Source organism: Ahaetulla prasina, chromosome 3 (assembly GCF_028640845.1).
Source record: "Ahaetulla prasina isolate Xishuangbanna chromosome 3, ASM2864084v1, whole genome shotgun sequence".
Lineage (NCBI taxonomy): Eukaryota > Metazoa > Chordata > Lepidosauria > Squamata > Colubridae > Ahaetulla > Ahaetulla prasina.
The window spans coordinates 137695676-137723386 of NC_080541.1; the positions used below are offsets into that span (position 1 = coordinate 137695676).

General features: G+C 38.2%; 1 protein-coding gene across 1 annotated transcript in view; it reads left to right on the plus strand.

The window, feature by feature from the left end:
* The window catches only part of VAV3 (vav guanine nucleotide exchange factor 3), a 230998-nt gene that overhangs the window by 180907 nt on the left and 22380 nt on the right, over positions 1-27711 (plus strand). The window contains exons 20-24 of the mRNA XM_058179240.1: positions 5278-5414; positions 16117-16182; positions 22897-22931; positions 24267-24383; positions 25972-26059. Of these exons, the coding sequence (XP_058035223.1) occupies positions 5278-5414; positions 16117-16182; positions 22897-22931; positions 24267-24383; positions 25972-26059 (443 nt within the window). The remainder of the gene's footprint in view (positions 1-5277; positions 5415-16116; positions 16183-22896; positions 22932-24266; positions 24384-25971; positions 26060-27711) is intronic.

Below are 27711 nucleotides of genomic sequence, written 5' to 3' on the forward strand. Positions count from 1 at the left end.
GATGTCTACCATCCCATGAGATCTAGCAGGAGAGGCATGCTTTGGATAATATATTTTCTGTCAGGACCCAGAAGGATGTCCTTTTCTGCCAGCTGTCCATCATCTGGGACATCATCCCCCTTGCATACCTGGGCTGAACCTGTGCATTCTCTCTCAGAAAGAGGCATTGTTTCTTTTTCTTCAAAGTAGCTGAGCCGACAGCTGCATATGACAGAAGAACATACATATGTTGTTCCAGTAGAGGAACACCTTGAAACAGCTTGCTGAGACTTGATGAACCAAGCAGTACCTCAGCTCAAGCATGCCTGAAAAATGAAAATACCTCTGTAGATGGTTGCATCTGTAAAAAAAGAAAAAGAAAAAGAAAGGGCAGTTAATAAATAAGCATCTGGAAACTAGCCCAGATTTTTGGTTTTAGATAAACACACAGAATAATTCAAGTAGTTGGCCCAAAGCTCAAAAGAATTACTGGTCCATTTATTTTCTGATCACTTGGTAAGTCAAACAAACATCTAAAAGCACAACTTTTTATATTAAAAAAAAACCCCAGCAACTCAGGTGACACCACTCTAACACACTTATTTTTCAGGTAGTAAGATGGGCATCATAGATGCTTTTGACCAGGGGTGAAATGCTCCCGGATTGTGTGGAGAACTGGTAGCAAAAATCCCTGCCCCCCCCGCCCCAGCTGAGCTGCGTGATCATCAGAGGGTTTTTTTTCTTTTAAAAGCATTTTTTCTTCAGCTGAAAAAATGCTTTTAAAAGTAAAACAAATCCTCTGATGATCACATGGCTCAGCTGGGATCGTCAGAACCCTTTAAAACCATTTTTTCAGCCGAAGAGGTTGTAAAAAAAAAAACTTTTAAAAGGCTCCTCTGGCGGCCCAGCTGAGTTGCCTGATCGCCAGAACCTTTTAAAAGCATTTTTTACAACCTCTTCAGCCGAAGAAGTTGTAGAAAAAATGCTTTTAAAAGTAAAAAAATTTTTGGCCACGCCCACCCAGTCACATTATCCCCCCACCAAGCCATACCCACAGAACCGGTAGTAACAAATTTTACATTTCACCCCTGCTTTCGACCATCAGAATTGTTCATTATGTACAACAAAAGCAATTACTGTGAAAATCCAATAACAATTAGGAAAAACTGGCATTTTCTTTTCAAGCAGTTGTATCAGAAGCATGGTATAGTTTGTGATTAAACGTAGTTTCTTTTGAGATGTGAGATTTGAGTAAAACAAATGTGTTTTCTCCTATCAGGATCTAAAAGCATTATTATTTCCCCCCTTTTTGCCCTAAAATTAGATAATCTTGAGATACATCTTTTATAAAGCCACAAATGTACCGACTCTCAAAAGGCATGAGCAGTACGTTTATTTATTTATTTATTTATTTTATTCGATTTTTATACCGCCCTTCTCCCGAAGGACTCAGGGCGGTGTACAGCCAAATAAAAATCAACAATATACACTTTAAAACAAAACTAAAACAAAACATATTACAAAATGGCCAGAATTTAAAACGGTTTAAAATACTAAAATATAAATAACCCCAGTTAAAATTAATAAAACTTCTAAGCCAGTCCCGCTTGAATAAACAGGTGCGTTTTCAGCTCACGGCGAAAAGTCCGAAGATCAGGCACTTGACGTAAACCAGGGGGAAGTTCATTCCAAAGCGTAGGAGCTCCAACAGAGAAGGCCCTACCCCTGGGGGCCGCCAGCCGACATTGTCTGGCGGATAGCACCCTGAGAAGGCCCTCTCTGTGTGAGCATACGGGTCGATGGGAGGCATAGGGTAACAGCAGGCGGTCCCGTAAGTACCCGGGCCTTAAGCCATGGAGCGCTTTCAAGGTGGTAACGTTGCTAAAAATGACTACCTGTGGCTCCTCTATTGAAGGCCAATACAGGAAGATTCCCCTACCTGGATAGCCAATGTCCCATGACTCTGGTCACATAGAAACAACAGTGCATGTGCTTTACCAGTGCCTGCACTGCAGACACATTTCTATTTGCCTCCTCTCGCCATTATTGCATAAAGATTCAGGGCATGCAGGACAATTCTCTACCTCCTCACTGCTTTCAGACATTAATTTGGCTATAACATACTGGTACCATGTTGCCAGGTTCTGTGCAGCAGTGTTTAATGTCCGTCAGATGATGATCTGTGCCATAAACTAGTCTTAATGAGCATCCAGCTCATCATAGTGTTCTATAGTGTGATAGATTTGGTCTGCCATGTACTAATCTTCATGCTAACGTGCATCTAATTCTTCTACCCCTCCTTCTTTTAAACTTTTGTTTTTATATATACTTTCTGTTTTGTATCTTTTAGGTTGGTATTACTGTTATTATTTTTTAGAGTCTGTTGTATTCTCTACGCTTTTTAACTGATTGTGCCCTCTCCTCATTACGCTGGTCTTTGATCATCATAAAGATTTGATTTGATTGCCTCCTCAAGAACAGAGTGAACTATTGACAAAAAATTGATTCCTTTCCATTTAAAACTATACTGGCTGCTGCTTTATGAACTAGGCAACAGCCTAAAGAAAAAGGTTTCCTTTAAGTCAAAGAAGTGCAGATGGTGCTTGTATGAAAACACATCAGACCAGGGGTGTCAAACTCAAGGCCCAGGGGCTGGGCCAGGCCGAGCCGCAGGGTGCTTAGATCTGACCTGCGCAGTGGTGGGATTCAACCAGTGTAACAACCAGTTTGCTTTGTGCGTGCTTTGTGATCCACGCAGGCACAGTACATTTGAAAACAGCGCTTTCTACTGCAGCTCCGGTGAATAAAACAGCTGAGGCGCGGCAATCAGTGCTGCTGTGCTGATCAGCTATGCTTCAAACAAAGGAAATAAAGGTAGATATAGCGCAGGGTGGGAGGGCCCAGCTAAAAGATTATCTCTTAAGTATTGCTGTGTCAAAGATGCATCTACAAAAAGTGTTACTCCCCCACAGTGAGTGAGGTTTGAACCAGATTTTTGAATTGTGGTTTTGGTTATCTTTGTGGGAGTCTATTTCTTAGCCCTATCGCTTCTTCCTTCTTCTACCCATGGTTCCATTATTTTTTAATCCATATTCTGCAAATTAATGATAAATAATTCAGCATTTAAACACCTTTTTAATTAGCATTTAGCTACATTGCTGGTCTAAATGGGTATATGCTAAACCTGCCAAAAATGTTTAAATGAATATAGCATCTTGATTTTCAGTACTGTGGTTCAAAAGAGATGTAAAAAAAAAAAAGATTTGCAGAGGTAGATTTCTTGGTTTATTCCTGCTTGGAATACACTTACAAATATGTATAAAACCTGGATGAAGTTTTCCTTAGTTTAAACTTGTAATCAGAAGGCCTCTGAGTCCATAGTGAATGGATGAAATCTCTGACTTTACTGCTACCTAACTTTGTACAACTCCATCATAGGATTATATTGATTTAGAGCAATTTCTTTAGGCCCCACATATTACCTTCAAAGACCTTTATGGCTTGGAGCTGAGTTATTTAAGGGAATATCTGTCCCCTGAGATGTCTACCATCCCATGAGATCTAGCAGGAGAGGCATGCTTTGGGTAGTATATTTTCTGTCAGGACCCAGAAGGATGTCCTTTTCTGCCAGGTTGTCCATCATCTGGGACATCATCCCCCTTGCATACCTGGGCTGAACCTGTGCATTCTCTCTCAGAAAGAGGCATTGTTTCTTTTTCTTCAAAGTAGCTGAGCCGACAGCTGCATATGACAGAAGAACATACATATGTTGTTTCAGTAGAGGAACAGCTTGAAACAGCTTGCTGAGACTTGATGAACCAAGCAGTACCTCAGCTCAAGCATGCCTGAAAAATGAAAATACCTCTGTAGATGGTTGCATCTGTAAAAAAAGAAAAAGAAAAAGAAAGGGCAGTTAATAAATAAGCATCTGGAAACTAGCCCAGATTTTTGGTTTTAGATAAACACACAGAATAATTCAAGTAGTTGGCCCAAAGCTCAAAAGAATTACTGGTCCATTTATTTTCTGATCACTTGGTAAGTCAAACAAACATCTAAAAGCACAACTTTTTATATTAAAAAAAAACCCCAGCAACTCAGGTGACACCACTCTTAACACATTTATTTTTCAGGTAGTATGATGGGCATCATAGATGCTTTTGACCAGGGGTGAAATGCTCCCGGATCGTGTGGAGAACTGGTAGCAAAAATCCCTGCCCCCACTCCCCACCCCAGCTGAGCTGCGTGATCATCAGAGGGGTTTTTTTTCTTTTAAAAGCATTTTTTCTTCAGCTGAAAAAATGCTTTTAAAAGTAAAACAAATCCTCTGATGATCACATGGCTCAGCTGGGATCGTCAGAACCCTTTAAAACCATTTTTTCTACAACCTCTTCAGCTGAAGAGGTTGTAAAAAAAAAAAGCTTTTAAAAGGCTCCTCTGGCGATCCCAGCTGAGTTGCCTGATCGCCAGAACCTTTTAAAAGCTGGCCACACCCATCCTGGCCACTCCCACCCTTGCCCCCTGAGGTCAAATACAACCCTGATGCGGCCCTCAATGAAATCTAGTTTGACACCCCTGTCCTAGACATTTTAAACATGTTTGACTTCACGGTATCCGAGTCTCTGGTTGGAAGAAAAGTTACGGGTAGTCCTCGATTTACAACCGTTCGTTTAGTGACCTTTTGAAGTTACAATAACACTGGAAAAAGTGACATGACCATTTTTCACACTTACGACCATTGTAGCATTCTGCATGGTCACATGTTCAAAATTCAGATCCTCGGTTAGTATTTATGATGGCTGCAGTGTCTCTGGGTTATGTGACCCCCTTTTGCGACCTTAATACAAGGAAAGTCAGTGGGGAAGCCAGATTCACTTAACAGCTGTATCAAGAAAGGTCCTAAAATGGGGCAAGGTTCACTTAAAACTGTTTTGTTTAGCAACAGAAATGTTCGGCTCAATTGTGGTCATAAGTTGAGGACCACCTGTATTTAAACTTTTATTAATTTTTCCCTTGATATTTATGAGCAGAACCCTCTTTTTCTCATTCAGAAATTGCTTTCAATTTTCATTTGTACGCTATTTGAGTGAAAGTATGTGATTGAGTGAGAGAAGGGAGAGCATAAATTTCAAAAATAAGTCCATCAGACTGATGAATTCATTTGAGGAAGAATGTCTAGGATAGGACCTTCCATTCAGGAAGCAATACCAGTGATAGAAAAGAGGGAGTTTATACGAGAGAATACATTGTTTTAATTTTTTATCACATGCAGATTGCCCATTTTTCTTCCTTTCCCAAAAGGTTTACCAAAAATGCAAGTGATTAAAAACTATACTGGGATTCCCCAGCCAGTTCCACCCGATGGTCCTCCATTATTCATCCAGATTGGAGACATCATTGAACTCATCAAAGGAGATGCACACAGCTTATTTTGGCAGGTACAATACCATTTTATTATCTCAATTTGCCTTTCTTAATCTAGTGCTTTCTAGTTGCATTCTTCTTCATGTGTTTAGATTTTAACTTTCAACAGTCTCTTTTTTTTAAAAAAAACAAACACCAAATAAATATTATATGCATTTATATGTTATTTATATATATTTATTTCTATGTTATTTATATATATATATATATATATATATGTATATATATATATATATATATATATATATATATATATATATATATATATATATATATATATATATACATACATACATACATACATACACACACACACACACACACACACACACACACACACACACACACACACACACACACACACACACATATATACACACACGTTGGAAATAAATACATCTTTATTGCTCCAGTGCTTTAGAACAGAGTTCTTTGCTTTTGGTTCAGTAGCATTGCAGACAGATCTTTGGAAAGTTGTCAGCTGAAGGTAGATTGTCGTGTCCCACTCCTCCTCTGATGGCAGGGTCTGGGAAGTCTGTATCAAGCATGGCCACGAAACCTCTGCAGCTTTGCCAAATTCCTGTCAAGAGTTCTCAGGCCAGGCAGGAATCCAAGGTGTGACTTCAGCAACCAGATGAGACTTTGCCTGACTCAAGGAATGCCAAAAAGCAGATCCTTTATATAGGCCATGGGGTGTGGCTCCATGACTCAGCACTTATCCGGGCCTGCCCCTCCCTTCCTTTTGCTGACGTCGCCTCTCCATTCTCCGGAAGTGGGGATCTGTCCACTGTATCTTTTTGTCCTCCTGCTCAGCTGCCGGCAATTCTAGCTCGTGGCTGGCTTTGTGCTCACACGCAGCAGGGAGGTTTGCTTGCTCAGTCTGTCCGGGCATGGTGCCAGGGCTGGGGGCTGGAGGCATGCCAGGCCATTCTTCTTCACTATCAGTCTTTGGCTCAGATAGCAGGAGATGGGAGGGGCCCGGCTGAGGAGAGGAGGGCGGGCGAGGCACAACACAGATTGGGATCTTCAAAATTATCTTTCTTTTTTTTTTAATTTTTTAAAAATTATAATTATAGCATTAAAAACTAAAACAGAAAAAAAAGAGTCAAAGATGCAAAGGGGGAAAAAATAGGAAAGAATAAAGAATTATTGCCCCTGTCATGCAGTTTGGAGAATGAGGCTTCCAAAAGATTGCAATAATGGGATGCCAGCTTGGAGCCAGACTTGATAAGAAGGCCTGGAATTGCCAGTAGCTGCCTTGTGTAGGTTGGGTGAGCCTATCAGGAACTGGAGGAAAATAATAATAATAATAATAATAATAATAATAATAATAATAATAATAATAATAATAATAATAACAACAACAACAACAACAACAACAACAACAACAACAACAATAATAATAATAATAATAATAATAATAATAATAATAATAATAATAATGATGTTTTAATTTGTATACCGCCCTTCTCCCGAAGGACCCAGGGCGGTGAACAGGCAAATAAAATACAAACAGAAACATACACCATAATTAAAACAATCCTTAAAAAACTGATTCAAATTTGCCAGAAAATTTAAAATAACATTACACCCCATAAAAATTACAGAAATTTAAAACCCATTAAAATTTAAAATTTAAAATTTAAAATCAGGCCAGTCCAGCCATACAAAATAAATAGGTTTTAAGTTCACGGCGAAAGGTCCTAAGGTCAGGTAGTTGTCGAAGCTCGTTCCACAGGGTAGGAGCCCCCACAGAGAAGGCCCTCCCCCTGGGGGCCGCCAGTCGACATTGTTTGGCTGACGGCACCCTGAGGAGTCCCTCTCTGTGGGAACGCACCGGACGCTGGGAGATAGAGGCCGGCAGTAGACGGTCCCGTAAGTAGCCCGGTCCTAAGCCATGGAGCGCTTTCAAGGTGGTAACCAATACCTTGAAGCGCACCCGGAAAACAACAGGTAGCCAATGCAGTCTGCGCAGGATAGGTGTTACATGGGAGCTCCGAACCGAATGAAGTAGGTGCAGCAGATCATGGGGCGTGCAGGGCCATGGGGTTGATTGGGGCTTTGCAGAATGGTGATGGCATGGAGGTGGTGGGGAGGTGTGGCTTAAGGTGGCATTTCTCAAGATCAAGCATAGCCCTGAGGATGAAATAGCAGCCTAAGAGTGGTGCCTGCCTGCTGGGACTGCTAAAGGCCCTGAGCCTCTATTTTAGCCCTAGTGGTGCTGCCCCCCCCCCACAGGTGCCGTTGTGAAGAGTGGCTAAAAGGGCATATATTGGGGGGGGGCGGAGTTGCCGCTCTCTGAAGTCATAAGCAACTACTGGGCTGGGTGGTGGCTGAAGCTTCCAAGGCTGCAGCTCTTTGTGTCATGCTGCTGTGCGAAGCTGGCGTGTGGTTGAGGCTGCTAGGAAGCTGCAGCTTTGCCTGCCCTGCAGCACCACCCAACTTACATGCAGGCTGTGCCAGACATCCCAGGTTCACCCACCCGCCTGAAGTACCCCCACACTCTTTAACTGGGACTCGGTTCACTTAATGACCTGTGATTCTCGCTTAACAACTGTAATTGGGAGTGCCAGGATTTCAGTGGTTGAGCAAAATAGTCACATGGCATCTCATGTAATGATTGCTTCATTCAGTGACTGACATTCCAGTTCACTTTTAATCGTAAATTAAGGACTACCTGTAATGATCTTTACTTGTGTCGTTCTTAGGTTTTGCTTTCTATTCTCTAAACATTTAACCAAACTATTAAATTAGATGTAGATCTACTGCTTTCAAGTCTATACAGCAGGGGTTCTTAAACTTTTTAAACAGGGGGTCAATTCACGGTCTCTCAGACTGTTGGGGGCCCGGATTGGCTGGTTAGGTGGTCATGTGACTAGGTGGATGTGACCAGGTGGGCGTGGCCAATTTAACAGTCCATTGAACAATGCACACAAATTAAACTTTAATTTGTTTTGCTCCTGGGGATGTTTTATTTGCTTTTGTTTGCATGTTGCTCTTTTGGTTGCCTTTTCTTTTTACTAGATTGTTTTTTTCAGTTGTTTAGGAGTCTAGTGGTCCACTTCAGGAAACTCAGTTTTGCAGCAATACTTCTCAGCCCAAGGAGCTTGAGAAATCTCTCCCTCTCTCTCTTTCCTTCTCTCTCTTTCTCTCTTTCTGTCTCTCTCCCCCCTCCCTCTCTTTCTCTCTCTTTTCATCCTCTGTCTTCTCTCTCCCTCCCTCCCTCCCTCCCTCCCTCCCTCCCTCCCAACCTCTCTTTCTCTCTTTCTCTCTTTCTTTCTTTCTTTCTCTCCCTCCCTCCCTCCCTCTCTCTCTCTCTCTCTCTTTCTGTCTCTCTCTCTCTCTCTCTCTATCTTCCGGAGGCGTTTTCACCTGTTTTTGGCCTTCTCCCCCCCCCCCGCCCCAGAAGCATTCTACAGGCAAAACCAGACAAAAATGGCTCCTTTTTTTGGCCAAAAACCAGGCTGGTTTTGCCCATTTTTTGGCTTCCTTTCACCCCACCTCCAAAAGCATTCTGCAGGCCAAAATTGTTGGGCTTACCTTTCAGTCACAGCCTGCAGTGCTCCCGAAGGCAAGTCCTGCGCTCTGCTGAAGGGTGGGCGGGGCTATGTGGGCAGGGCAACCTCGTGGCCCTCCATGGGCTGGATTAATGTCTTCAGCGGGCCGTAGTTTGAGGACCCATGCTATACAGTAGGCTCCTCTTGATTAATGAAAATGATACTAAATTGACTTAATAAACAATTTGGTTTCAGAAAAAATTATCATGTAACTTACAACTTCTCCACTGTAAAACATATGGACTACAAATCTTGATCAAGGCAAAACAATAGATGCAATCTACATAGACTTCTGCAAAGCTTTTGACTCAGTAGTACACGATAAACTTCTCCTAAAACTAAAATCCTATGGCATTTCAGGACCCCTTCACAAATGGATATCTGCTTTTCTGTCTAACAGACAACAAGTGATCAAAATTGGCAATGCTCTATCAAATCCTGTTTCTGTCAAGAGTGGCGTTCCTCAAGGCAGCGTTCTTTGACCAACACTCTTCATACTATATATTAATGAACTTTATGACCATATCTCAAGTAATTGTGTTCTCTTTGCTGATGATGTCAAACTATTTAACACCACAGACAGTACATCTACCATTCAAAAAGACCTTGATCATCTAACGCTTGGTCTAAAACTTGGCAACTCAAATCTCAACCAGCAAATGCTCAGTCTTACATTTTGGAAAAAAGAACCCAAACACTAAGTACATACATTGGACATTACCTTACAGATGACCCCCACCATGTTAAAGACCTTGGAGTTTTCATATCAAATGATCTAAGTGCCAAAGCCCACTGCAACTACATAGCAAAAAAAGCTCTAAGAGTTGTAAACCTAATCTTGCGTAGCTTCTTTTCCAAAAACACAACACTACTAACCAGAGCATATAAAACATTTGCTAGACCAATTCTAGAACACAGCTCGCCTGTCTGGAACCCTCACCACATCTCTGACATCAATACAATTGAACGTGTCCAGAAATATTTTACAAGAAGAGTTCTTCACTCCTCTGAAAACAACAAAATACCTTATCCCACCAGACTTGAAATCCTAGGCTTAGAAAACCTGGAACTCCGTCGCCTTCGACAAGACCTAAGTTTAACTCACAGAATCATCTATTGTAATGTCCTTCCTGTTAAAGACCTTGGAGTTTTCATATCAAATGATCTAAGTGCCAAAGCCCACTGCAACTACATAGCAAAAAAAGGCTATAAGAGTTGTAAACCTAATCTTGCGTAGCTTCTTTTCCAAAAACACTACACTACTAACCAGAGCATATAAAACATTTGCTAGACCAATTCTAGAATACAGCTCGCCTGTCTGGAACCCTCACCACATCTCTGACATCAATACAATTGAACGTGTCCAGAAATATTTTACCAGAAGAGTTCTCCATTTTCTGAAAACAACAAAATACCATATCCCAACAGACTTGAAATCCTAGGCTTAGAAAACTTGGAACTCCGTCGCCTTCGACAAGACCTATGTTTAACTCATAGAATCATCTATTGTAATGTCCTTCCTGTTAAAGACTACTTCAGCTTTAATTGCAATAATACAAGAGCAACCAATAGATTTAAACTTAATGTTAATGTTAATCTAGATTGCAGAAAATATGACTTCTGTAACAGAATCATCAGTGCTTGGAACACTTTACCTGACTCTGTGGTCTCTTCCCATAATCCCAAAAGCTTTCTACTATTAGAAAGCTTTAACCAAAGCTTTCTACTATTGACCTAACCCCATTCCTAAGAGGACCATAAGGGCATGCATAAGAGCACAAACATGCCTACCGTTCCTGTCCTATTGTTTTCTTTTTTTCTTCATATATATATATATATATATATATATATATATATATATATATATATATATATATATATATATTGTAATATTTTCTGTCTAACAGACAACAAGTGATCAAAATTGGCAATGCTCTATCAAATCCTGTTCCTGTCAAGAGTGGCGTTCCTCAAGGCAGCGTTCTTGGACCAACACTCTTCATACTATACATTAGTGATCTTTGTGACCATATCTCAAGTAATTGTGTTCTCTTTGCTGACGATGTCAAACTATTTAACACCACCGACAATACATCTACCATTCAAAAAGACCTTGATCATCTAACCGCTTGGTCTAAAACTTGGCAACTCCAAATCTCAACCAGCAAATGCTCAGTCTTACATATTGGGGGAAAAAAACCAAACACTAAGTACATACATTGGACATTACCTTACAGATGACCCCCACCATGTTAAAGACCTTGGAGTTTTCATATCAAATGATCTAAGTGCCAAAGCCCACTGCAACTACATAGCAAAAAAAGCTCTAAGAGTTGTAAACCTAATCTTGCGTAGCTTCTTTTCCAAAAACACAACACTACTAACCAGAGCATATAAAACATTTGCTAGACCAATTCTAGAACACAGCTCGCCTGTCTGGAACCCTCACCACATCTCTGACATCAATACAATTGAACGTGTCCAGAAATATTTTACAAGAAGAGTTCTTCACTCCTCTGAAAACAACAAAATACCTTATCCCACCAGACTTGAAATCCTAGGCTTAGAAAACTTAGAAGTCCGTTGCCTTCGACAAGACCTAAGTTTAACTCATAGAAACATCTATTGTAATGTCCTTCCTGTTAAAGACTACTTCAGCTTTAATTGCAATAAAACAAGAGCAACCAATAGATTTAAACTTAATGTTAACCGCTTTAATCTAGACTGCAGAAAATATGACTTTTGTAACAGAATCATCAGTGCTTGGAACACTTTACCTGACTCTGTGGTCTCTTTCCATAATCCCAAAAGCTTTAACCAAAAACTTTCTACTATTCACCTCATCCCATTCCTAAGAGGACCATAAGGGGCGTGTATAAGAGCACAAACATGCCTACCGTTCCTGTCCTATTGTTTTTCATTTTTCTTCATATATATATATATTGTTGTGACAAAATAAATAAAATTTGGTCTGTTTTGTAATATTTTTCTGTCTAACAGACAACAAGTGGTCAAAATTGGCAATGCTCTATCAAATCCTGCTCCTGTCAAGAGTGGCGTTCCTCAAGGCAGCGTTCTTGGCCCAACACTCTTCATACTATACATAAATGATCTTTGTGACCATATCTCAAGTAATTGTGTTCTCTTTGCTGACGATGTCAAACTATTTAACACCACTGACAATACATCTACCATTCAAAAAGACCTTGATCATCTAGCTGCTTGGTCTAAAACTTGGCAACTCCAAATCTCAACCAGCAAATGCTCAGTCTTACATATTGGAAAAAAGAACCCAAACACTAAGTACATACTTGATGGACATTACCTCACAGATGACCCCCACCATGTTAAAGACCTTGGAGTTTTCATATCAAATGATCTAAGTGCCAAAGCCCACTGCAACTACATAGCAAAAAAGGCTCTAAGAGTTGTAAATCTAATCTTGCGTAGCTTCTTTTCCAAAAACACTACACTACTAACCAGAGCATATAAAACATTTGCTAGACCAATTCTAGAATACAGCTCGCCTGTCTGGAACCCTCACCACATCTCTGACATCAATACAATTGAACGTGTCCAGAAATATTTTACAAGAAGAGTTCTTCACTCCTCTGAAAACAACAAAATACCTTATCCCACCAGACTTGAAATCCTAGGCTTAGAAAACTTAGAACTCCGTTGCCTTCGACAAGACCTAAGTTTAACTCATAGAATCATCAATTGTAATGTCCTTCCTATCAAAGACTACTTCAGCTTTAATTGCAATAACACAAGAGCAACCAATAGATTTAAACTTAATGTTAACCGCTTTAATCTAGATTGCAGAAAATATGACTTCTGTAACAGAATCATCAGTGCTTGGAACACTTTACCTGACTCTGTGGTCTCTTCCCATAATCCCAAAAGCTTTAACCAAAAACTTTCTACTATTGACCTCACCCCATTCCTAAGAGGAACATAAGGGGCATGCATAAGAGCACAAACATGCCTACCGTTCCTGTCCTATTGTTTTTCTTTTTTTTCTTCTTCATATATATATATATTGTTGTGACAAAATAAATAAATAATAAAAATAAATAAAATTTGGTCTGTTTGTAATATTTTTCTGTCTAACAGACAACAAGTGGTCAAAATTGGCAACGCTCTATCAAATCCTGTTCCTGTCAAGAGTGGCGTTCCTCAAGGCAGCGTCCTTGGACCAACACTCTTCATACTATACATAAATGATCTTTGTGACCATATCTTAAGTAATTGTGTTCTCTTTGCTGACGATGTCAAACTATTTAACACCACTGACAATACATCTATCATTCAAAATGACCTTGATCAACTAACTGCTTAGTCTAAAACTTGGCAACTCCAAATCTCAACCAGCAAATGCTCAGTCTTACATATTGGAAAAAAGAACCTAAACACTAAGTACATGCTTGATGGACATTACCTTACAGATGACCCCCACCATGTTAAAGACCTTGGAGTTTTCATATCCAATGATCTAAGTGCCAAAGCCCACTGCAACTACATAGCAAAAAAGGGTCTAAGAGTTGTAAACCTAATCTTGCGTAGCTTCTTTTCCAAAAACACTACACTACTAACCAGAGCATATAAAACATTTGCTAGGCCAATTCTAGAATACAGCTCACCTGTATGGACCCCACACCACATTTCTGACATCAGTACAATTGAACATATCCAGAAATATTTTACAAGAAGAGTTCTCCATTCCTCTGAAAACAACAAAATACCTTATCCCACCAGACTTGAAATCCTAGGTTTAGAAAACTTAGAACTCCGCCACCTTCAACAAGACCTAAGTTTAACTCATAGAATCATCTATTGTAATGTCCTTCCTATTAAAGACTACTTCAGCTTCAATTGCAATAATACAAGAACAACCAATAGATTTAAACTTAATGTTAACCGCTTCAATCTAGATTGCAGAAAATATGACTTCTGTAACAGAATTATCAGTGCTTGGAACAGATTACCTGACTCTGTGGTCTCTTCTCATAATCCCAAAAGCTTTAACCAAAAACTTTCTACTATTGACCTCACCCCATTCCTAAGAGGAACATAAGGGGCATGCATAAGAGCACAAACATGCCTACCGTTCCTGTCCTATTGTTTTTCTTTTTTTTTCTTCTTCATATATATATATATATATATTGTTTTTCTTTTTTTTTCTTCTTCATATATATATATATATATATATATATATATATATATATATATATATATATATATTGTTTTCTTTTTTTTCTTCATATATATATATATATGCTTATATATATATGCTTATACCTCTTTATATTTCTTCATATATATGTTTATATGCTATATAATCTTTTTGTGTGATGCTTATGTATATTGTTGTGACAAAATAAATAAATAATAAAAATAAATAAAATTTGGTCTGTTTGTAATATTTTTCTGTCTAATTTCGTTTGAGGGAGGGGACGTGAAGTCGTCTGAAATTCAGAGTTATCTCTTCTAGTTAATTCAGTAAGCAACACTGTATATTCTACCCACTCATCTGCAGACAGAAATCTTGCCAAACTAAAGCACATTACTTGCATCATTAAAGATATACTCTGAAAACTTTTAGGAAGGAGCTGTCTTGTTCCTCTTCCTCTCAACCAAACTATCTAAACCTTGCTGTCTTTTCATTCTCCGGAATAAAGCCCCTTCTCCTGAGAATTGAGACTACATTCCATCACAGCCCAGAGACAAAATGGAATCCAGTGTACTGTTCTTGGCTGAGATATAGTGCAGTCCATCAGAGTACTGAACCAATTGAAGCTTCTGGAATAGAAGAATACAAAAAGCACATTGTAGTAGCCTAGCTCCGTCAAACTGACGGCCCATGGGCTGGATACGTCGCATCCAGGCCATGCCCATCCCATCTCTGCAAAGGCAAAAAACATTGCGATATGCCACAATCTGGCCCGTGACACAATCGAGTTTAACACCTGTGTAGTAATCCATTTGGACATTCCTAGTATGCATATGCCATTATTTTGAGCTCATTTTATTTCAGGAAGATACGCAGTTGACACATTACCATAACTGATAAGACAGACTCCTGGATATTGCCTCTCTGGAAAACTTTAGAGATACTATCTTTTGCTTCAAGGAGCAACTTTTCTTAAGCAATATCTAAACTCTGCTTGAGAGACAGGAAAACATCCTCTAAAAATGTGCTTCCTGTTTCAAGATTTCCAAGCAATCAATATAATCAGTATAAAATGCCACTGAGAAGATATGAAGAATTGTGTTCTCTTTGCTGACGATGTCAAACTATTTAACACCACAGACAATACATCTATCATTCAAAAGACCTTGATCATCTAACCGCTTGGTCTAAAACTTGGCAACTCCAAATCTCAACCAGCAAATGCTCAGTCTTACATATTGGAAAAAGAACCCAAACACTAAGTACATACTTGATGGACATTACCTTACAGATGACCCCCACCTATTATAGACTACTTCAGCTTTAATTGCAATAACACAAGAGCAACCAATAGATTTAAACTTAATGTTAACCGCTTTAATCTAGATTGCAGAAAATATGACTTCTGTAACAGAATCATCAGTGCTTGGAACACTTTACCTGACTCTGTGGTCTCTTCCCATAATCCCAAAAGCTTTAATCAAAAACTTTCTACTATTGACCTCATCCCATTCCTAAGAGGAACATAAGGGGTGTGCATAAGAGCACAAACGTGCCTACCGTTCCTGTCCTATTGTTTTTCTTTTTTCTTCTTATATATATATATATATGCTTATACCGCTTTATATTTCTTCATATATATATATGCTTATACCTCTTTATATTTCTTCATATATATATATGCTTATACCTCTTTATATTTCTTCATATATATATATGCTTATACCTCTTTATATTTCTTCATATATATATATATTGTTTTTCTTTTTTTCTTCTTCATATATATATATATGCTTATACCTCTTTATATTTCTTATATATATATATATATGCTTATACCGCTTTATATTTCTTCATATATATGTTTATATACTATATAATCTTTTTGTGTGATGCTTATGTATATTGTTGTGACAAAATAAATAAAATAAATAAATAAATAAAATTTGGTCTGTTTTGTAATATTTTTCTGTTGTCTCTCTGTAGGGTAGAAATTTAATGACCCAGGAGCTTGGTTTCTTTCCAAGTGATGCAGTAAAACCTTGCCCATGTGTAAGTAGCACTATATAATTATGTTTGTCAGAATGATTGCTTTTACAAAAAGGTCTACAGCTAATTTGCCTGCTTCTTACTAAGTTTTTTTAAAATTAATTTTTCATGATGCAATAACATATACTGTGTGTGGTGGTGTTGGGGGAGTTGCATGCAATCTTAATTTTATTTAAAAAGACAATTTTGTGTTGTGGGTTACTAGATTTCAAAGTAAAAGTTTGAGGAAAATCAGCTTAAAAATGGGTTTAATTGATGAGGATTTAACTAGCAAAACTGTTCAATTTTCAAACACACACACACAGTTTTGTGTAGTGGCATCAGGTTAAAAACTAGGAAATTGGGAGTTCTAGTCTTGCCTTAGGCACAAAGCTGGCTGGGTGACCTTGGGCCAATCGCTTTCTGTCAGCCCTGGGAAGAAGGCAGTGGCAAACGACTTCTGAAAACCTTACCAAGAAAAATGCAAGGACTTGTGCAGGCAATCTTCAAGTATTGGACACACTTTAATGGAAGAATACACACATATGGATGGAGAGAGAGAGAGAGAGAGAGAGAGAGAGAGAGAGAGAGAGAGAGAGAGAGAGAGAGAGAGAGAGAGAGAGAGAGAGAGAGAGAGAGAGAGAGAGAGAGAGAGAGAGAGAGAGAGAGAGAGAGAGAGAGAGAGAGAGAGAGAGAGAGAGAGAGAGAGAGAGAGAGAGAGAGAGAGAGAGAGAGAGAGAGAGAGAGAGAGAGAGAGAGAGAGAGAGAGAGAGAGAGAGAGAGAGAGAGAGAGAGAGAGAGAGAGAGAGAGAGAGAGAGAGAGAGAGAGAGAGAGAGAGAGAGAGAGAGAGAGAGAGAGAGAGAGAGAGAGAGAGAGAGAGAGAGAGAGAGAGAGAGAGAGAGAGAGAGAGAGAGAGAGAGAGAGAGAGAGAGAGAGAGAGAGAGAGAGAGAGAGAGAGAGAGAGAGAGAGAGAGAGAGAGAGAGAGAGAGAGAGAGAGAGAGAGAGAGAGAGAGAGAGAGAGAGAGAGAGAGAGAGAGAGAGAGAGAGAGAGAGAGAGAGAGAGAGAGAGAGAGAGAGAGAGAGAGAGAGAGAGAGAGAGAGAGAGAGAGAGAGAGAGAGAGAGAGAGAGAGAGAGAGAGAGAGAGAGAGAGAGAGAGAGAGAGAGAGAGAGAGAGAGAGAGAGAGAGAGAGAGAGAGAGAGAGAGAGAGAGAGAGAGAGAGAGAGAGAGAGAGAGAGAGAGAGAGAGAGAGAGAGAGAGAGAGAGAGAGAGAGAGAGAGAGAGAGAGAGAGAGAGAGAGAGAGAGAGAGAGAGAGAGAGAGAGAGAGAGAGAGAGAGAGAGAGAGAGAGAGAGAGAGAGAGAGAGAGAGAGAGAGAGAGAGAGAGAGAGAGAGAGAGAGAGAGAGAGAGAGAGAGAGAGAGAGAGAGAGAGAGAGAGAGAGAGAGAGAGAGTAATGAAAAACTATCATTGGTTTAATTTCTTCGTGCAATTGCAGAAGGATGGAAATTGGTCTGTACAGCAGTTGTCCATTTCTGGAGAATCTAAAGCAGACATCCTATAATCTCCTCTTTTAAATAGGGGACATGTTTTGTTTTCCCGAGAGAGGATTGTTACTTTTTAAACTAAATTACTTTTAATTATCTCCCAGCTGAAAGTTGTGATCCAGATTGAGTAAAAATCAAGAGAACTAATGATGAAATTTATCACTCCAAGTAATCTATCTGCATCCTCTGGCATCACATTCTGAAATTGATCCAGTCACTAATGATACAAGAGAAGCCAATGCAATCATTGTTACAAAGGGGATGTTAATCTTTGAAAGCCCAAGACATCCAGGAACACAACAGGGTTGTAGTATCTTTGTTCAAGGCTCTTCTAAGCTTGATGATATTGCTTGTAGGATTTCCATATCATATGTAGGAAATCCTACATATTGCTTGTAGGATTTCCATTTCCATATCTTCTTCCACTGGGCTTTCAAGCGGGTGACCATATATAGTGTTAGAAGCATTAAAGAGCAAAAGTTTCATTTGAGAACTACAAGTGGACACCTACCCAGGTGGCATGGATTGGATATAAAGTGATTTATTCATCCCTAACCAGAGATTAATCAAAAATAGACCCAAAGTAGATGTCAAACCAATGTAAATTGTATAATTTTATCCCTACAGTAAGAAAGCCTCAACCTTCAGAGTTTCTATATTAGCTATTAGTCATTCTAATCTAAGCAGATATTGAACACGAATGAATTATTCAGCAACATTTGGCAAATCATAATGTGCAAGTTTAAATTGCTCTGAATATAGATGGCATTTGTATATATTTATTTTTTCTGTTGTCTCTCTGTAGGGTAGAAATTTAATGACCCAGGAGCTTGGTTTCTTTCCAAGTGATGCAGTAAAACCTTGCCCATGTGTAAGTAGCACTATATAATTATGTTTGTCAGAATGATTGCTTTTACAAAAAGGTCTACAGCTAATTTGCCTGCTTCTTACTAAGTTTTTTTAAAATTAATTTTTCATGATGCAATAACATATACTGTGTGTGGTGGTGTTGGGGGAGTTGCATGCAATCTTAATTTTATTTAAAAAGACAATTTTGTGTTGTGGGTTACTAGATTTCAAAGTAAAAGTTTGAGGAAAATCAGCTTAAAAATGGGTTTAATTGATGAGGATTTAACTAGCAAAACTGTTCAATTTTCAAACACACACAGCCAGTTTTGTGTAGTGGCATCAGGTTAAAAACTAGGAAATTGGGAGTTCTAGTCCTGCCTTAGGCACAAAGCTGGCTGGGTGACTTTGGACCAATCACTTTCTGTCAGGCCTAGGAAGAATGGAGTGGCAAACTACTTGTGAAAACCTTACCAAGAAAAAAATGCAAGGACTTGTGCAGGCAATCTTCAAGGATTGGACACACTTTAATGGAAGAATACACACACATATGGATGGAGAGAGAGAGAGAGAGAGGAAGGGAGGGAGGGAGGGAGGGAGGGAGAAAGAGAGAGAGAGAGTCCTCATTTACCAACCACTCATTCAATGACTGTATTAAATTGTGAAGGTGTTGAATGCATGGTACTTACAACTGGTCCTTAAAGTTCTAGTTGTAACAAAACTCCCATGATTGTGATCTTGGTGCTTGACAACCAATGACTCTCTCACTGGCAACAGTAGAGCTGGGAGGAATGCAACTCTAGCTGTTTTCTAGTCTTGTACCATCCTATCTAGTTATATTCAGTGGTGATCATTACATTTCTCCATCCTTCTCCTGCAACTTTCACAGGCGTATCAAACATATGATTCAACCCCTGCTAATGTCTCTGTCACTAAGCATTATGGTGCATCTCAGATGGATTTTTTCTTTCAAACTGGAATCAAGTTTCTAATGTCCAGCTGTCTTCCTTTCTTCCATTCAGTCTCTTATTCCTTGATTGTCTCCATGCTTTCCAATTCACTGCAATCTCTCTGTCATCCTTATTTAGACATTATTTTCATAGTTACCCCTACCAATCTTTTCTTCCTAACATTCTCCTTTTTTCACTTACCACAAACGAGTCACTATTCCCCATTGTACAATCCTGCTACAGTAACTAAAATTAATACTGGCTAAATCAATTAACTCCATATTTAATTCAGGTGTAATTATACATTGAAGTACAGAGATATTATATATAAACTAGTGAAATTATTCTGTTTTTGCAATGGAGAAGTTTGTTGTAAAACTTGCAAGAAATTCAAGTATGAATAAACATCAGTTCCTGGTATATTAGAAGCATGGTGTTACTAAAAAGATAAATTGATGTTTTACCACTGTTCCCTTACAAGTGGCAAGCATTGCCATCCCATTTTGACAAATGATAACATTTGGAAGATTCTGAAACATCCATCAAATCTTCAAGGCACCATCACTTTTACTATTATTATTAAGTAACAATGCTTATATTTAATCCATAGAGAAGTGCCCAGAAACAGCACAAAATACATACATCAGAAGGCACAAACAATAAATATTAAATGAAAAATGGATGAGAGCCTAGAATATCTACAGCATGGTGCGTTCTGAGATAATACTGATAGGCACTTTTCTGTCAGTGGTTTGAAATATGTGGCAGCAAGGCATTTTCATATTGTATGAAAATGGCTCATATTTACTAGCTTTCATTCTGTTTTTTATTGTTGTTAATAAGCACATGAAGTCCGTTATTGTTCATTTTCACCCAAGACTTTTATTGGTAGACGAATCCTGAGTTAAAAATGATTTTCACAGCAGCTTGTGCTGTGGCCTGATCAGAGTTTTTTATTTATTTTTTTATTCCTCCCCCCACCACATTTTTGAACCGCCCAATTCTCTCTCTATATATGTTACATTATATCTTCCATAATCCTTAACAAGGGGATGAATAAAATCAATTGGGATTATGAGTTGTAGCCATAACCATTGGTGCCTGATGGGCCCTGTGTGGTGGAGGGCAGGTGGCAAGATGGAAGGAAAACGTGGAAGATGGAAGTATAGACTCTTTCTTTTCAGTTCCAACACTTGTCATTCTACAACAGCTCATTCCGTTCCATTCCCAAGAAGCCTTAGAGTTTGGCTTTGTATTCTGTTCAAACGTTTAGGTTTCTTTGAGTAATCTATTCATTTCCTCTTGGCCCCATTGAAGCACTTCTCAGCAGTATGACTCAGCAGTCATACACAGTCTTGAACATATGTAACTCTCACACCATGTCTGGAGGCAGTAGCTTCTCAGATATAGGGGTCACCATTCTTGGTGGGCAACTAACTGCCAAGTAGCAGCAAGAGTATGCAGAAAATATTGCTCTCATCTCTGATCATGCAGCCCTGCTGGAAGCCCTATTTGTGTATATTTTCTTTATTTCAAGTCTACACATTATGGGAACTGCTACAGATCTGCTATTTTCAATGAGCTAGCTAAAACTTTTCAGTGGGGTTGCTTGTAATTCCTTTTAATGCACCTACTTTCCAGCTTGGAATTTATTTCTGTTCAGAGTTGGGCTTTAATACAGAAACCCAGAGATACTAAGACCACCCTTATGAAATTGAGCAAATCTGCAGCATGCTACTGTATAGCTATCCATGTGAGGCAGAGTTGATTTTATCCGCACTGATTTTATTCTTTTGCGTAGGTTTTGCAGTTGTTGGATGACTTGCTTACGGGTTAAGGATGTGCAAAGAGTTTTGAATTTGAAACACCCCATTTTGAGTGCAAAAACTATCTTTCAAGTGTGAATCGGATTACTCTTAAGTATTTGGAGAAATGTCTCAAGTTCAAAATAGCTGTCTTGAGGTGTGAAATTCTTGTTTCAAGGTTCAGGGCTCAGAACAGCTGCTTTCACAATTGGAACATCCACCCCCACCCCCGCTTGGAAGGTGGAAATTCAGTTAAAATTCAGTTAAAAACATTTTGAACATTTTTAGCAGTGGTGGGTTTCAAAATTTTTTACTACCGGTTCTGTGGGTGTGGCATAGCTTGGTGGGTGTGATTTAATGGGCATGGCAGAGGAAGGATACTGTAAAATCTCCATTCCCATCCCACTCCAGGGGAAGGATACTGCAAAAATCCCTATTTCCTCTCGATCAGCTGGGAATTGGGAGGCAGAGAATAGATGGGGGCAGAGCCAGTCAGAATTTTTACTACCAGTTCTCCAGAACTGGTCAGAACCTCTGATCTTTAGGTACAAGCAATTTGTAATAAGAAAGAGAAATAGGATAAAAATATGCTCTGGAAATAGAGCTAGCTGATAAGAGACATTAAATCTCTCCTATCAGGAAAAAGAATGGCTGAGACTGAAAATATGAATATTTGTATTATATAGATAGCAATAAATAACTTCAATAATAAGATGTTTCCCGTCAAATTTTCCCGGTTAAAACTAGCAGAGCAGAGCTGGGGAAGGGGGACATTTTAGCACTCAAGAGTAGTTACTACCTGAAATCAATATGATGAAGTTGACACCTATAAATTTTGGTATAGCTATGATGTGCGTTTACTATTACCCACAGTATTTCTCATTCAGTCAAATAATGGTTATGTCCAGAAGGCATTACAAGTAGTCCTTGACTTATGACCACAATTAAGCCCAAAATTTACGTTGCTAAGTAAGACATTGTTAAGTTAGTTTTGTCCCATTTTATGACCTTTCTTGTCACAGTTTGTGACAAATCTTTATATTAAGTGATATAGCTAGAATTGCATCATGTCACCTAAACATAATTTTTAAAAACTTGATTGTATAAACTGAAATATTGAGCACGTGCCACAAATCATGCAAAGTTGAAATGTTTTTGAATATTAGTAGCTCGGGTTGGTAGTTGGGCTGTCTGCGCTTGGCAATTTAGTTCCAAACGTTTCATCACCATTCAAAGAGACATCGTTAGGGCACTTTGAATTGTGCTCATCTGTCAGAGCACTGGCCTTTAAATACCTTTTTATGTGATACAAATTAGTGTGGATGTTGTTTGTTCGGCTACTTCTGAGTCATGATCTGACTTCGGAATGTTTGATTGGCTGCCAAGCTTGGAGCTCAGACAAACAGCCCATAATGCAAAGTAGCTAATTTAATCATTTTCTGAAAATGGATAAAAATCATTAAGACATACATTTATTCTTTTACATATTTAATGGATGTATATTTATTAGTTTATCTATTTATTGATTTTTTTGCAATTCATTTTATTACATTTAATTATATTTTGTTTTAATATGTTTATCTTATTTTAGGTCCCTAAACCAGTAGACTATTCTTCTCAGCCATGGTAGGTAGCTATAAATTGTTAAGTTTTTATTTTGGGCAGAGTTGAGAATTCAAATAAATAGCTTGAAAGAAAAATGATATTAATAGAAATCTAATTTGTTGTGGTTTAACCTTTCTGATCTTCTATGGAATGCATCTTGTTGTAATATAAGCAAAAATAATTGAGTGTGTATACTGCATAACTGTATTTTTGCATGGATAAACCTGGCTTGCAACCAATTTTGTATCTCTGGGAAATGATATAAGAAGCTCTGGCTACGCTACTTCTTCAAAGCCTACCAACTCTGCATCTGAATGAGTTTCCATCCAGTCATGATCTCTCTCCTCCCAAATTCAAGTCCAGCCATTCCCTTATCCTGTAGAATAGTCCTTTCATAGAGATGTTCTTGATACCAGTTTCTAATTGAGGAGAGCAAGAAACAATCACACATTATTGGACCCATACTTTCGGTTTACATTATTTTCCTAGGAAATTTGTTTCTGGATATCCCCTTGAATTGCCTGATTTTTTTGAGAGCTTCAATATGGCTAACCATCGTGATGAGAATACAATATGGATATTATATGATACATGCCAGGAAATAATGTAGTATTTTGTCATGCTCTGTTGACATCTGCTGTGCTTTCCAGATACAGGGTTCATTTATGCTCCCAAAGACTTAAATTGAACTGAATTAAATTAATTAAATTAAATTAATTAATTAATTTTTTGAGGGAGAGGTAATTCTGGTACATTGGTGTCACTGATTTTTGTACATTGATTAAAAACAGAAAGCTAGAAAAATAATTCATTCTCATAGGAGATTGACAGGAAGAAGATTCAATAAGCACCTTGCAAGCAGTTACCATCTTTTATATTTCTCTTAAATCACGGTGATATGCCGTTGTGAGTTTAAGGTAGACTAAGATTTTGTTCATACAAAAAATAACAGCAATATAACATTTCAATTGTACATATATCAGAGCACTGTTCTAATCATGGAAACCAAATACCAGTGTCTTCAAACTGGCAAAAAAGCAGTGTTCCATGCCCAGATTATCTTCTGTGACTCTCACAGAACTTCTGTATTTTGCAATTGGTTGGATGTATCTGCAGGTCAAGAAGTATAGTTAGTGATGACGATTGTATTGCTGAGAATGCCATAGTCAGCAGAATGTGAGATAGATATGTTTTTTTGCTTATGAGATACTCGTTCTGGTATGGGCATATCTGCCCATGATTGTTGCATATGATTCTTGCCACAAAACTTGGCCTAAATCAAAAGATTACATTTGAGTTTGGAGCAGCAAAATAAAATACAGAAAATATAGTAAAATAAAATTCACTTTATTTCAGGTATGCCGGAAAAATGGAAAGATTACAAGCAGAAGCAGAACTTATTAACCGGGTAAACAGCACTTACTTAGTGCGGTATAGGACTAAAGAATCAGGAGAATATGCCATTAGCATTAAGTAAGTGAATTACGTGTTTCTTTATATTGAAAAATCCATATTCAATATTGAATATGGATTTTTTTAAAATAAGGTTATGCTAGTTACATTCATTTGTTTAAAAATATGAAAACCTTGATGGGTTTGATAAGTAGTTTTGGCTTGCCTGCCCTGTTGAGCTTCTTTGAAAATTAGTGTCCCTAACCATTATTATTCTACTATTCAGTTGTTCTGAAGTTGTTGCTGGTCTACCTCCCCTTCAACGAAGCCTTGACTCCTGGCAGTTACATGGAGCAAATTGAAGTTTTCTTTATAGCATTTTTGGAAGGTAGCATTTTTGCTTCTTCCTACAGCTATGAGAAAGTCACCGGGCCATAGTCAACCCAGTTGGTTTCTGTGCCTGTGTTTCTGTGCAGGACTGGAATACATTTTTTAAAAACCCCAATGCCTTAACCACCATACCAAACTGGCTCTCTGCAATCTTACAATTATGCTTAAGGAAGAGCAAAGTCACAAATGTTCTTACACCAATCTGTCAGTTTTTGAAACGATTTCAGCCGAAGCTGTTCTTACATTCATTTTGTTTCTGAATTACCACTCTTGGGGAAAGGGGGAGGGAAAGTCAGAAGGTATTGGAATGTAGTGCCTTAACCTGCTAGACAAAACATTGACCAGACTCAATGTGAGAACCAAGGTCATGGCAACAAACAACTGCTGAGACGGAGGGGGAAGTTGCTACCGGACTGATTGGTTAACGTGACCGAGGACACCTGAGGGGGGGTTGGACGTTTCTGTTTTTTTTAACTACTGTAAAATACAGAAATTACTTAGAGCTAGCTTCATCTTTCTACGTGCCGATATATATTCAATAAAAGGTCTTTTGAGTCTGACTGAAGCCTCAGAGTTCTGGTTCGATTGGGTTCATAACTCGGAACCATGATAAAACCTTTCAGAGGCCGTGTTTGGGGGTTAGGGTTTAGGGATTAGGGAGTCCTAGTCCAGCAATCCTCTAATGCATAGCATTCTAACCAAAGACAACCTTGTTTTGCATGGAGTCAGCTTTGTTCGGTTCTTTTAGGATCCAGTTTTATTACCTTCTGCAAGTAAACTTTTCAGTTGGGATGGCGCAGTAATGGCGCTGTGGCTTGGAACACAAAGATTTTATGATAGCTAGTAAAGAGTGATTTAAAGGTTTATTTGCATTTTAACTAGAAATTTTTCAGAATTGATCAAGCTATCAACTGAAGCCAAACAGAACTTTTCCCTTGAATCGAGTGGGAACAAAGATATCACACCGAAGGAATAATAATTTTTTGAAAAGCTGCTGCTATCTTTGTCAATATGAATTTGAATGCAATCAGCTTGGTGGGAGCCAATAAGATATTCGATATTGCTGGGAGGCTTTTTCTTAAATCTGAATGTAGGCGGGTGTGTTAAACTGGACCCTAATAAATGTCTTTTGTTAATTAGGTGTCAGCAGTGTATTGGCATGGATATGTGTTTTCTCTTAAGAATTTATTCATGGAGAGTTTGGGCATGCTGTCAAGTAATTATTGATTTTTCCAGATTGAAAACACATTTATATTCATAAGTTATTCATTGCCCATAGGTACAATAATGAAGTGAAGCACATCAAGATTTTCACAAGAGAAAGCTTTTTTCACATTGCAGAAAATAGGAAATTTAGAAGTTTAATGGTAAGTATAAGTTTTTATTGTGTTTTCCTGTTTCCAAAAATACTTTAATTGGACATTATCTTATTAAATGTTTAATGTTGACATATCTAGCTTAATGTTACTACTATAAGACCTGTGTTGGCACAGTGGTTAGAGTGCAGTATTGCAGGCTAAGTGCTCACATTGCCAGCAGTTCGATTCCTTCAATCCTGACTGACTGAAGGTTGACTCAGCCATCCATCCTTCCAAATTTGGTAAAACGAGGAGCCAGGTTGTTGGGGGCAATAGGCTGACTCTGTAAACCACTTAGAGACAACTGTAAAACACTGAAGTGGTATATGTGGTATAAGTGCTTTTTCTATTACTATCTATTTTGATATATTTGTCAAAAAAGAAAGAAAGAAAAGGCAAATAAAACTAAATAGTTTTTATTATTATTCATGGCAAATGCTCTGAGAGTTGAAGCTTTCAGTGAACTGATTAGTTTTTAACACATATTAACAACAATTGTGCTCTCTGTCATTGGAAATAGGTGATTAATAAATGAATCTAACTCCCAACATCTGTAAAGTTGTCAGAAACAACAACAAAACTCTGAACAGCCATACCTATGAAAAGGGCAATTTCATTAGAGTTTGAAAGGAAAGGATCATGACTTAGCATGTACTGTATTAAATAGATTCCAGATCATTTGGCTTATTTACATTAACATTGTAAGAGGGAACATTCTGATAGAGATACTATATATTTGCTTGAGGTTTTGCAGTAATGAAGATCGTGATAACTTCCATGCTAAGAAAGAAGTATACTTTCCCACGCTATTTTTATTTAGTAGTATTTGAAATGGAAACTCAGGAATAGGAAGTGTGAATCCTGTATGCTTTTGGTTTACTGGAAGATTAGCAGTGACTTTTTGAAATAGTCCTAGACCAGAACTATCATTCAAGAATGGTCTAATTATGCAATGTTTATATTTTGTAAATAATATTTTTTATATCAGCTGATTTAATCTCAACTTGGCCTACCCAATTGATTATAGCTTCAGAACTTAAACATGACCGATTAACATGACTATATTGAATGAATTGGTGATGAGTAGCAGTTTGTTCTAATAAGTTATCTTATATTTTCACTTTGAAAAGGGATTGCTATGGTTTGAAATAGCAAAATAAATGAGTTGCTTTTGCTTTGAGATTTTTGCGGATTTCTTAATCTCTGTGTTGGTCAGTATAGATTTCTTTAGATAATTATCATTTGGAGTTGGGTGGGGGGAGGAACAGATATACCAGAGGCATGTTCTACTTAAAGAATTTCAGAGGTTTTGTGAAATATATGTCTTGCATTATTATTAGATCCTTAATCCATAGTGTTGCTATTCCCCTATTGTCCTTTATATGATAATTTATTCTGAGTTAATTTCATTGTACCAAGATCTATTGATTACAAATGAATTAGAATGTTAGAAGTATAAGAGTTAATTAGCATTTGTACAGTTATTTGTAAAATAATTCCATTGTTTAAAAAGTGCAAGAAAAATTAAGCAAATGCTAAATATGTTTTACAATCTGACCTGCACATGCTTACTCGGAAAAAGTCTTTCTAGAGATCAATGGAAGTTATTTCCACGTATATACAAAATGTAAAGGGCCATTGAAGTGAAGGAGGTTTAAAAT